Here is a 12,273-nt window from a genome sequence, read left to right as displayed (position 1 = left end):
AACCAGGAACTTAGCAGATTTTTTGTTACCCAACAAAATGCTTCAGTGATAATATCTTAAGAGATAAAAAAAGCCTTGCAATAAAATATATTACCTCTAGCTTCCCCAGATCAAATTAATGAAAAGATTAGTGAATGATGATCCCATTTTATAAGCATTTTTGCTACAAAGATGAAACTGACCTGAATGTTCTGTGTTTAACAATTCTGCATGTTATAAACTTTTCTCTTAGGGCAAAGCACAAAAATTCTTGAGCCCTAAATCCTCAGACAAAGATTTCACCTGATTATCTGATAGAATGAATCAACCTTGATTATATTAGGCTTCTTCCACTGAGTGAGAGGTTAGTTTGTTCCTTTCAATTCTAAGAATCTATGATTTATGATAAAGTATGTCATATTACTGACCTTTGCATTCTATAAGCTAATTTTGTGATTTTTTTTAAAAGAAAGAAATTAAATGCTAATACAAGGTTAAGAAATTTGGCCTAACAGAAGGCTGAAAAATGCATGTCAAGAAGAGAGTTACCATAGCAACAGAGATTCAAATACATTGCTATACAATGCACCAACACCACTGATTTATACAAAACAGTTTGTGCCACTGCAATAATGGGACAAATCTCAAAAAATTAAATTCTGGAAGGATGATTTTAAATCATTAAAATGTCTGCTCATTTTTATAGTTGTATCTTATGATTTGTAATTGTCCAAAAAATGTAGAAAAAGTCTTGAATTGGTGATCAGGACACCTGGGTTTTATTCTAATTTCAATTTTGCTATTAAATAATCAATGAAAGCCACTCGTTTTTCTGGGTGTCAGTTTATTTCTTTGAAAAATTAGGGGTTTGGGCTAGATGGTTTTTAAGATCTGCTTATGAGGGTTAAGTTAGTTAATCAAATCTATGTAGTAATAAAATAGTTTGTATGCAACTTGGTTATGCCTCTTATACACAAGCCAGAAAATGTATTTTTGTGCTAATTTTCATCTTGAGAGTTTATTATTTGTAGTGCTTGGCAAAAAAAATTATGCCAAAAAATTTAATGCATCAAACAATCTGACTGCATCTTGTTCTAGGAATTAGGTAGAAATAAGAATGAATTAGGTAGCAATATTTAAAGCTGGATGCATACGAGCTGAGCACCTGGCACTGAATTGTGCACAAAAGCCTTGTGATTATAAAGTATTTTACAATGTTGCTGTCAAATATGCATACTTATTAATTATGATATACTAAGAATGATTTTTTGGTATGGCTTGTGAGTTTGAAGTTATATTGTATTCAATAGGTCCTGGTTAGTATCTTTTAATATAATAAAAATGAACCAAAAGCATATGTTTCTCTAGTGTTTATTATGTGCCAGGTGCTGTGCTAAGTGCTTTAAAATTATTATCTCATTTGATCCCCACAACAACCCCAGGAGTAGATAGGGGCTATTATTATCCCTATTTAACAGTTGAAGAAACTGAGGCAAATAGAAGTTAAGTGACTTACCCAGCTTCACACAGATAGTGAGGACCTGAAGTAGGGTTTGACTTCAAGTTTTCCTGATTCAAACTAGCTCTCTGTCCACTGTTTTATGCCTAGGCTGGAATTTTCAACCTTAATAACTTAAATTCTGTAGAGGAAACTGGTATACCCAAATATCTGAATCTTATCAGAAGGTCCATAAGACACCTCATGAACTTATTTTTAAAATTTAATATATAAATATATTGGAATAATTCAAAGTGTAATTTTTGTAAAGGCTGACTTATTGGGCATCTTATTAATGGAAAATTTATATTTATCATAGTGCTTTTTCATGTCACTAACTCAATAATTAAAGGTCACATAATGACTCGAGCTACTATTAAGATACTGAAGTGGCCTTCAGAATCATTGACAATGAATGTGAATTGAGCATAGTTTTAAGATTAGATTTGTTCTTTTGACTCAACCCAAATTTACTTGTATAAGAACCTTGTGATAAAGAATTTCTCCTAACTAATGCAAACTGGTATCCTTTCTACAATGCTGCTCAGGGAACTGAGAGGTTAGTTGTTTTTGCCCAGGGTTACACACAGTTAGGATGTGTCAGAAGTAGCAATTGAATGAAGGTCTTCCTATCTTAAAGTAGCACTATTGCAGGCCACTTCTCGAATTTATTTCCTAAATTCTCTGAAAGCTGATCATTTAAATAAAATCTTAAATGCCCCTATTAATCAGACCATTCCATTTATAAATGCACTGGCTATCCATGTTTATTATCTATATATTCTAATCTGCAATCACTTTAAAATTAATTTGAACCCATATTACAATATCTTTGTTCAAATGGCACTTCAAAACAGCTTTGTAAATTTTCATCAATTAGGATATTTCAAAACACAAATTAGCATGATTTGGGTACTGTAATTTTTCTACAAAATATGAAAAATATTTACTTACTTCTTCTGGTCCTCCAAAGTGTGATCAAAGATGGCCTTGATCACCTTTAGAGAAAGAGCTCAACTCCAAAAGAGAGGGTAGCATAATTAATTTCTTATAATGTGGCTGTAGATTAGTATTTTTATCTAACTTACTAAGAGTTAACAAGATGTGAGTTCCTTGGATCCTGAATTCTAATCATTTCTAAGTCTACAGGTTGTCTATAACAACCTTTGCAAATACAGTTTCAAAATCTATTACTAAGATAAAATTTTTACTGAAAACTCATTTTAGGAAAAAAGTATATTTTCCTAATCTTTATTTTTTTTAAATGCTGCCTAATTGACATGTGCACATTCTTTTAAAGACCTGAATAAACCATTTTTGTAGCCCTCAAAATCATCCTTTGTGTTTAAGAAAGATATTTTTAACTTATTTTCCTTCCTTTTCGACATATGACTTTCCCACACCCAAAAGAGAACTCGAAGAGTAGGATAATAACTTCAGAAGTTTTAGTGACTTGTATGCAATGGTAAAGTTTACTCACTCCTGGCCTAATTTTTCACTTACTATTAGAATGTAGATTAACTTGTAGTATTTACACAATTTATGCAACATGCCAAATAATTTGAAAAGTTCTGCTTTGCTCTGCTCCTCTTGCTTACTTTTAGCCAAAAATAGATCAATGCTCCATCCAAAGTTGGAATGCTAGATGTGACAGATGTTTCTGCCACCACACATTTTGATACAATATCATACTTAATTACCCAACCATCTGCATTTTTAACCTCTAAACAGGGGACAGAAGAAAGGTTCAGGTTTTTCTCTACTGATTTGCCACTATATAGATATTTAAAGTCTTAAGCTTCAAAAATATTCCATCCTTCTAATTTTCCTAGAACATTTCAAAATCTTGCCTCTGACAGTATCACACACTTAAGGACCTTGGTAGGTGCTTAATAAAAGTGTGAATGAATGAAGAGAAAAAACAATTTTTCTCTTGTTTTGAGGTTGTAATTGATGTTCTGAATGTATATGAAAGAGCCATAGCTCTCCCTGTTGTTTACATACAAAATAATATCACATTAGCTAGATCTTACCCTCAATTCATTTGGTGCCAATTTTCTGATGCCCTGACCATGTTATGTAAAGTACTAAAATTTGCACTTGAATTAGTTTGGCAAAACCTGAATATAAAACTACTAGATACTCTTCTTCAAACCAGCCTCTTTTTCTCAATATATGCCAATATGAAACAAAAAGTTATTTACATTTTCGCCTCTTAGTCGCCATCTTGTCATATAGATGAATTCCATAGTGTGGTCCTTCCCCATAATTTCACCATTGCATAGAACATCCAGCTTAAAAAAAAGTAATATCCATTAACACATTACTTGAAATATATTTAAATAATGATTCTCCATTTCGGATAAGTACAAATAACCAGAAAAAAATGTTTTGTAAGACTTGGAAATATTCAATAAACATACTTGTCTATATTATGACATGGCATTATCTCAGGTAAATAGAAGTCAGGCCAGTTTATTTGCCCTCTTGTACCTGGACCTTAAATTTATCCATAGTATTTGGTCACCCAACTTACCACTGTAATTTTCTTTTGCTATAGAATCTTATTGCTATTTTGAGCAACTTTTTGTGATTGATTTTTAATCAGCACAAATAGGTATCTTTAGGCTCTTGTGACCTCTAGGTTCATTGTTTAGGTCTCTTTAACTACTCTGTCTTTAATAGGACATTTATTTTAATAAGTTTTAATTTGAAGAAAGCATATTGAAATGTAGTGCCTTGTTTAGAGCTTTTTGATAAATTTCTAGAATTATCTCTAAATAAACAGGAGAAGTTGAATTATACCACATTGTCATACTTATTTTTCCAGATTTATCTGTAATTCTAGAATCATCAGAGCAAAAACTCTTTTCACACCAAGTCCCTTCTACTCAACTCACCACAGAGCTGGTCAGTGGGAGGGTCCATTGGACCAAGCTAGAAGTAGAAGGAAAGAGGAAGTAGAAGTAATGGCCTGTTAGCTCCATGAGACCTCTTAGGCTACTGCTCATGTGGGGCTCCTTGCCTCTCTTGTCTCTAGCCTCCAGCCCCAAGAGATCTGGAGCACTCAAAGTAAAAGGAAAGAAAAACATAGAACCTGCTGCTGCATTATCCTTCCCCCCTTTTATTCACTGAACCATTTGTCTGAAATCCTCATTATATTCCCTTTTCACTACTTTCTACTCTTACCCTTTATGTAATTTTCCCTGCTTGCCGACTAAAGCTTCCATTCTTATTCCTTACTCATTACTATTTCCCTGATGAGGAAATTCCTCCTTTTTCCTATGATAGAAGCTTTGTCTAAGTGCTTTCCTTAGGCTCTAAGAGCCAGGAGCCAGTGATTGGGGCTGTGTGAATCTCAAGTTACATTGTTCAATGGGTAGGGAATAGGGAAGTTAGTATTTTAGTATATTAGGAATCAGAGATATGGCTCCAGCTATATCAAGCTAGAATTATGAATATTATGCCATACATATGCCTGAGTTCCACAGCTGGTGATAGTAATATAGTATTAAAATTTAGATACATTATGGGTCAAAGGTTTTTGTGGTGTTCTATGACAAACCCAGTGAATATTTTTTAATCACTGTGAATAAGTGCTTTTATGGGGAAAAATATACCAGATTCCAATAAACATATTTTTAGAAAACAATCAGTTTCCAGATAAAATTTATATTTATTTAAATATTTAGATTCTGAATATTTAATATCTTTTTAAAAGTAAGAAACCTTCCTGGGATCTTGTTTTTTTTTTTAAATAAATGGATGAAATTCTAAACCATACACCCAGAAATATATTTATCTACTTCATCTGTGAAGATCAAGCTATGACATGAAACCACAGTATGTTTTGAACACAATCAATATTTTTCAGCTGAGAGAAATAGGCAAAGTAGGAATCACTAAAAGATAATGGCATTTATTCAAAAAGTGGAAAAGAAGAATCAGAGTCTGAGCACCTGGAGATACAACAGTATTGTCACCTTGGGCAGTTGAAAACTGGTCACCTTATTCCCCTATCAGTTTCTCAAGTTTAATAGCTATCCTTCTCCTAAAACATCAAGCATGTTTTCTAAAACCTTGTGACTAAAGTTCAAGGTTATAATCAACTATGGTGAAATCCTCCTGCATTTGAAAGGCTTAAGGAGAATCAAGTTATGTCTACATAGTTTGAGATTTGTAATAAAAAGTGATGTATTACCACACATAAGGACTATAGAAATCTTGGTTCTAGATATCCAGTAATAAAAGTAACATCATTTACAAACTGACATAGTTGGCAAGGAAGTTCATAATATTAGGACTGCCATAAACCTTGGACCAGTGATTTGATTTCTCTGGAACAGTTTCCACATATAAATGAAGGGACTGAACTAGATGGTTTCTGAGGTCCTTTTTAAGTTCTATGATACTAAAAGGCAGACATAGATTCATTCTTTTGTTAATATTAATGAACATGACTGAAAAAATGTAAAAACTGCTTTCTGAAATGATTTGTGAATGGTAGCAACAAGTTGTAAAGCTCTAGATCTGAGACAAAATTTTGAGACTGAAAAACTGCCCTGAAGGTCAATTTCCTACAGAACAACTTGGAGTAAGAGAGGCAGAGTCCACATCAGATGTAAGTATTCCAGGAGTTTCATGATAATACTAATCAGAGTCTTCTTGAGGTTGATTCTACTGGAGTTTCTTACAACATTACTCCACTATCCAGAAGCTTATCCATTGTTCATTGCAGAAGAAAAGAGAGATTGGAGAATGTTACATACAGACCACAAAAAGTCCAAGTATCACTCCTCAAAATAAACATTGAAATAAGATTAAAATCCAGATTCCCAAATCCAAATTTCAGAATAGAAATCCATGTACTTTGCAATTTTAACAAAAGCAAAAGGGATTCTGTCTAAAATTGGTGCTAATATTTAACAGCTAAAATGAGGCATTTATCTGGCTATTATTTAAGTTAACCCAGGTATGTATCCTGAGTTGATCTGGGTCTTGGTCAACACCAACCTCAGGGGGAATTGCATAATTTTCATAAAATCCAAGATTAGAAAAAAAAATTTTGAGAGAAATTTCAGGAAAAGAAGCTTGCTAACTCCCCAAATCAAGAAAGTGAACTCTTTTAAAGAAGGTGCCATAAAGAAGCCTGTGGAAATTGTAAACTGCATCAGATGATCCAGAATGAATTTTGGGATGTAGTTAATTGAACTGAAGGGGGTTGAACACATTTATTTTGAATGTAAACTCTTATGTCAAAGGGGACTGCCCTCTGTTTGGCTTTTTGTCAATGTGCCTACCAAACATTGGTTTTGCTCTCTTCCTCTTTATTTCCCTCTTATCTCCAACGATTATAATTTCCCCTTAGGAAGTGGAGTATTGTATGCACCTTTAGCTAGAAGATGATTCACTGGGAAGACTAGGCATATAAATCTGGGAGATTTCAACATGCTTATCTCCCAGGAGAATCACAGGTGGGGATGGTGAAAGGGAATTTTTTTATTCCTTTTGTCTATTTTAAGTTAATCAAGAACTTAAAAGTATCCCTACTTAACATTTAGTAACTCACTAACAAAGATAGTTCATGCCCCAAAAGGCTACAAGCTCTGCCCCCCACCCCAGGTAGTGCCAGGCAAATTGAAAGGCTGTGATTGATTTCTGAGATGTGATGAGGAATGCTGATGGGTGGAAAAAACTGTATATAAGCTGGAGCTTGAGAGAGACTTTCTCTCTTCATTGCTTGGCGGATTCTTGGGCTCTTCATTCTTGGTGACCTTTAAGCCTAGGGAGCATGAGCTCTAGTGGGATTCTTGGCAGTCTTGGCCTCATGTGCTCTGAAGGTTCTTGAAAGTTTTTTCAGCATTTCTGGTGCTTAGGATTTTGGCTTCCTGATCCAGATTTTGGATTCTGGTGAGATTCGCATTTGGATTCTCACTTGCAGTCTGGAGACACTAGGATTAAGACTTAGAGTATTTTTAGGTAGGTGATATTTTCTATCTCCTTCCTATATTTCCCACTTTAATCTCTCTACCTTGCTGTAAATAAAGCTACTAACAGTCTACTGACTCATAGTTTAATTTTTAATTATTATAAGTGGTGACCATGACAATTCTTTATTATTTTTTGTCAAACCAAATTTTTATTTATTACACTGTCTACTAAAATAATTTTTTATTCACAAAATACTGTCTTCTCAATGTTTCAGAGTACCCATCATAGGAATACTGAACTAGAAATTTGTATGAACAGAAATCAATATTCATTAAAATTATCCTATGTAACTTGAAAAAAATACAAAAAATTTTAAAATATATTATCAAAATTTCTCTTTAATTATAAATCAGATGAATAATATACACAAAACATCACAAGAAAAATTTAAATATTTTCAACTTACCTCATAAGAACTTGGAAGCTTTAGCTTTAAACTTAGAAATTTTTTAATAGTTCCCACAGTCACACGTGTAGAACATCGGATAAATTTCTTCATTAAACCCTAATATAAATAAATTAGACAATTAGTCAAAATATTCTATTTCACTTTTATTAAAAGTAACTATGCTGCTTAAATGAACAGTTAGGTCTATATTTATTGGAAGTCATTTAAGAATGAATTCTATAAACTGTTTTTTAAGGTAGCTTTACAGTAATTGGAAATAATCTGCTTCTCCTACTGATGCCTTTTTCTCAGTTTACATTTCACAATGCTATTTCCCAAGAGTGTACTCCCTTTGATCAGAAAATCATTACAAATGGCAAGGAAACTGAATACTCCTTAGACATTTTGTTAAAAAGGTCATCCTACATTTGAGGCATAATAACTAAAAAGAAAGTTCCCAAGACCCCCCCCCCAATCTGCGATTCTACAAAATCAACACCTTATGAGAATATTACCTCATTTATGCTTCTAATATAGTACAATAACAAAATAAGAAAGGAGTTTCAACAGACTCTGGCAGTAAATTGTTGTGAAGTTATGAACCACCAACCAACTCTGCCTTTTCTCTTACTGATAGATTGTTAATATTATGTCTGGAAAGTGATGATAACTAAGAATTAGTCCTCATATGAATGATAAAAGTTTATTTGCCTTTTCCTTTTTCCAACTTAAGCTGGTCCACTCCATACTTAGGCCAATTGAGGGTCTCTATTTCTGTAGGGAAGCATGCAAATGCCAAACCTATGGCATCAGTGAAATATGAAAACTCAAGAAAAATGAGGCAATGTAGGCCAAAACAGGATATTCAGGCCACTAATTTGGTAGGTCTATAGGAGCATGCCATCAAACTCACATTTATTTCATTTACTAAAGTTCTATTCTGCTACCTCATGATGGCCCAGAGATGACATCCAATTATGATGCTAAAAGAGAGCAGGGCTCAACATGCTGAAAAGTTTCAGGCCACATACCTTTGTCATCTGAGGACCAGGCTAACTAGGTTCAAAAGGGCTTATGGGCAGGCAGTTGGCCACCAGGTGTTGATTTTTTTTCCATACACAACTCATTAAAATATCTCCAAAGGCATGGAGATTGGGTAATCTATAATGGTGGAGAAAGTACTTCTCCACAAATCACTATGTTTACACACATGCCCACCTCAGCTCCAAATTTCCAAGAGCAAAGCATTTACTAGAAAAGTTGGGTATCCTAAGAAACTGACCAGAAAGTATCTGAGGTGATAGTTTTGCCAATTTGGCCAAGGATAATTGCACAACTTTATCAATCAATCAATCAGCAAGAATTTATTACGCACTTACTATACCAAAAATATTATATTGGGATATAGTTAATATAAAAGCTCTGCTAAAATGTTTTTAGGAGTTGTATTATTTTTTTTACAAATAAAAGGAGAACTAGTATAACCTCCTGATTTTATAGATAATGGCCCAAAGTCATCAGATATTAAGCAAAAGAGGCAATATTTGAATCTATGACCTCTGACTCCAAAGAAAGTCAGAGTTCATGGAGGGCCCAGTCTAACACAGATGCCAGGCTGGTCCTAGTTTGTGCTTGAATCCATTATTTCCTCATAAATTCTGTTCGGAGATGAGTGAACTTCTGTTCTAAACAGCTTGTCCTAGACCAAGCTCCTGGCTCTGCTTGTATCATATTCCAGTTGTAGGCTATGACCAGGATTTGGGCTCATTTAGAGTTAGTTCCTTTAAAAGTGAGGCTGTCCATCTCTGTAGCAAAATCCAGGCCCCAGAAAAGAATTAAGGCCAAACCCTACAGCAATAACATTAAATTCAAAGAGAACTAAATAATGGCCACAGAGTATCTTAGAAAAACACAAATGGACATGAACAATGTTTGCTGCATTCTTATTTTATTAAATATTTCCCAATTACATTTTAATCTGGTTTCCCATCCTGTACCTGTATTCTTCCAGCTAGTCAACATGTCTTCTACCCTACAGTACTCAGTGCCAGCCTTTACCCCGAGTTCCTGAGCTGCATTACCTGTACTCATAGTAAACCTCCTCATTCTCCTCCCTAATGTGCCCTGTCTCTTTTAAAAAATCCATACCTTCTATCTTAGAATTGATGTGAAGTATCTGTTCTATAGCAGAAGAGTGGTAAAGGACTAGGCAAATGGAGTTATATGACTTACTAGTGTGTTTGAGGTTGTATTTGAACCCAGGACCTCTCATCTCTAGGCCTGGCTCTCTATCCCTGGAGTCATCTAACTAAATCCCTAATGTCCTCCTTAAGGGAAGAAGGAAAAGTCTTCCTCCATGGCTGGGTCCCCAGCCAGGAACTAAGTATTGTTAATGTTATAGTTAACCTGTTACTACCTCAAAGCTTAGCTTAATATTTCCTTAATACCCCTAAACCCATAACCCGCAAAGAAGTAAATTATGCCAGAGGAGGAGGAAGAACCAACAATTTTAGGGCTATTATAGGCATATTTAACATAAAAGGGAAGTGGACTTGATGACAAATAAAACTGACTATAAGAGCATCATATTAAAGTCAATAGAAAGACTGAGAAAACAGAAAAATAAAGGGAGGGGGGGAAGCAAGAAAGGGAGTAACTACAATGAACAAATACCATGAGAAAAAAAACTGTCATGAAAATCTCTGAAAGGCAAACTTCTAGAATATATTCTTCCAGACCTCCAGAAATTAGACTATAGCAGCTGCAAAAATCTCTCCAGAATTTCTCTAATTATTAGAGATTTAGAATACTTTCTCATGTGCTTATTGATAGTTTTGATTTCTTTATCTGAATATTGCCTATTCATGCCCCTTGCCCATTTATCAATTGGGGAATGGCTTGATTTTTTATACAACTCGTTTAGCTCCTTGTATATTTGAATAATTAGACCTCTGTCAGAGTTTTTTGTTATAAAGATTTTTTTCCCAGTTTGTTGTTTCCCTTCTGATTTTTGGTTGCATTGTTTTTGTTTGTCCAAACTTTTTAATTTAATATAATCAATATGATTTATTTTACATTTTTTAATTTTTTCTAACTCTTGCTTGGTTTTAAAATCTTTCATTTCCCAGAGATCTAACAAGTATACTATTCTGTGTTCACTTAATTTATTTACAGTTTCCTTCTTTATATTCAATTCATTCACCCATTCTGAATTTATCTTGGTGAAGGGTGTGAGATGTTGATCTAAATCTAATCTCTCCCATACTGTTTTCCAAATTTCCCAGTAGTTTTTGTCAAATAGTGGATTTTTGTCCCCAAAATTGGGCTCTTTGGGTTTCATACACTGTCTTGCTGATGCCACTTACCCCAAGTCTATTCCACTGATCCTCCCTTCTATCTCTTAGCCAGTACCATATTGTTTTGATGACCCCTGCTTTATAGTATAGTTTAATATCTAGTACTGCTAGGCCACCTTCCTTCATGTTTTTTTTCATTATTTCCCTTGATATTCTTGACTCTGAGGTATCACTTCATACCTAGCAGATTGGCTAAAATGATAGCAGGGGAGAGTAATAAATGTTGGAGGGGATGTGGCAAAATTGGGACATTAATGCATTTGCTGGTGGAGTTGTGAAATGATCCAGCCATTCTGGATGGCAATTTGGAACTATGCCCAAAGAGCTCTAAAAGACTGTCTAGCCATACCATTGCTGGGTATGTACCCCAAAGAGATCAAAGATAAAAAGACTTGTACAAAAATATTTAGAGCTGCGCTTTTTGTGGTGTCAAAAAACTGGAAAACGAGAGTATGCCCTTCAATTGGGGAATAGCTGAACAAATTGTGGTATATGCTGGTGATGGAATACTATTATGCTCAAAGGAATAATAAACTGGAGGAATTCCATGTGAACTGGAATGACCTCCAGGAACTGATGCAGAGTGAAAGGAGCAGAGCCAGAAGAACGTTGTACACAGAGACTGATACACAGTGGTAAAATCGAATGTAATGGACTTCTATACTAGCAGCAATGCAATGACCTAAGACAATTCTGAGGGATTTATGGAAAAGAAAGCTACCCACATTCAGAGGAAGAACTACAGGAGTGGAAACACAGAAGAAAAACAACTGCTTGAACACATGGGTTGATGCAGACATGATTGGGGATGTAGACTCAAAATGACCACACCAATGCAACTATCAATAATATGGAAATAGTTCTTGATAGATGACACATGTTAAAACCAGTGGAAAATGTGCATTGGCTATGGTAGGGAGGATGATTGGTGGGATAAAGGGGACAGTAAAAACACATATCATGTAACCATGGAAAATTTTTCTAAAAAATAAAAAAATAATTAAAAAAATCTCTCCAGAATAGCCAAAAAGAATAATAACAGAATTAAGAGAAATAAAAGT

At 34.3% G+C, this 12,273-nt stretch overlaps 1 protein-coding gene across 1 annotated transcript in view; it reads right to left on the bottom strand.

The window, feature by feature from the left end:
- The window catches only part of PCGF5 (polycomb group ring finger 5), a 143,683-nt gene that overhangs the window by 17,187 nt on the left and 114,223 nt on the right, over positions 1–12,273 (bottom strand). The window contains exons 9-10 of the mRNA XM_044665671.1: positions 7,875–7,973; positions 3,682–3,771 (exon numbers count right to left, since the gene is read on the bottom strand). Coding sequence (XP_044521606.1) covers positions 3,682–3,771; positions 7,875–7,973 — 189 coding nt within the window. The remainder of the gene's footprint in view (positions 1–3,681; positions 3,772–7,874; positions 7,974–12,273) is intronic.

This window comes from Gracilinanus agilis, chromosome 2 (genome assembly GCF_016433145.1).
Source record: "Gracilinanus agilis isolate LMUSP501 chromosome 2, AgileGrace, whole genome shotgun sequence".
Classification (NCBI taxonomy): Eukaryota; Metazoa; Chordata; class Mammalia; order Didelphimorphia; family Didelphidae; genus Gracilinanus; species Gracilinanus agilis.
The sequence above is the reverse complement of the archived record's forward strand: the minus strand, read 5'-3'. Positions and strand labels throughout refer to the sequence as shown.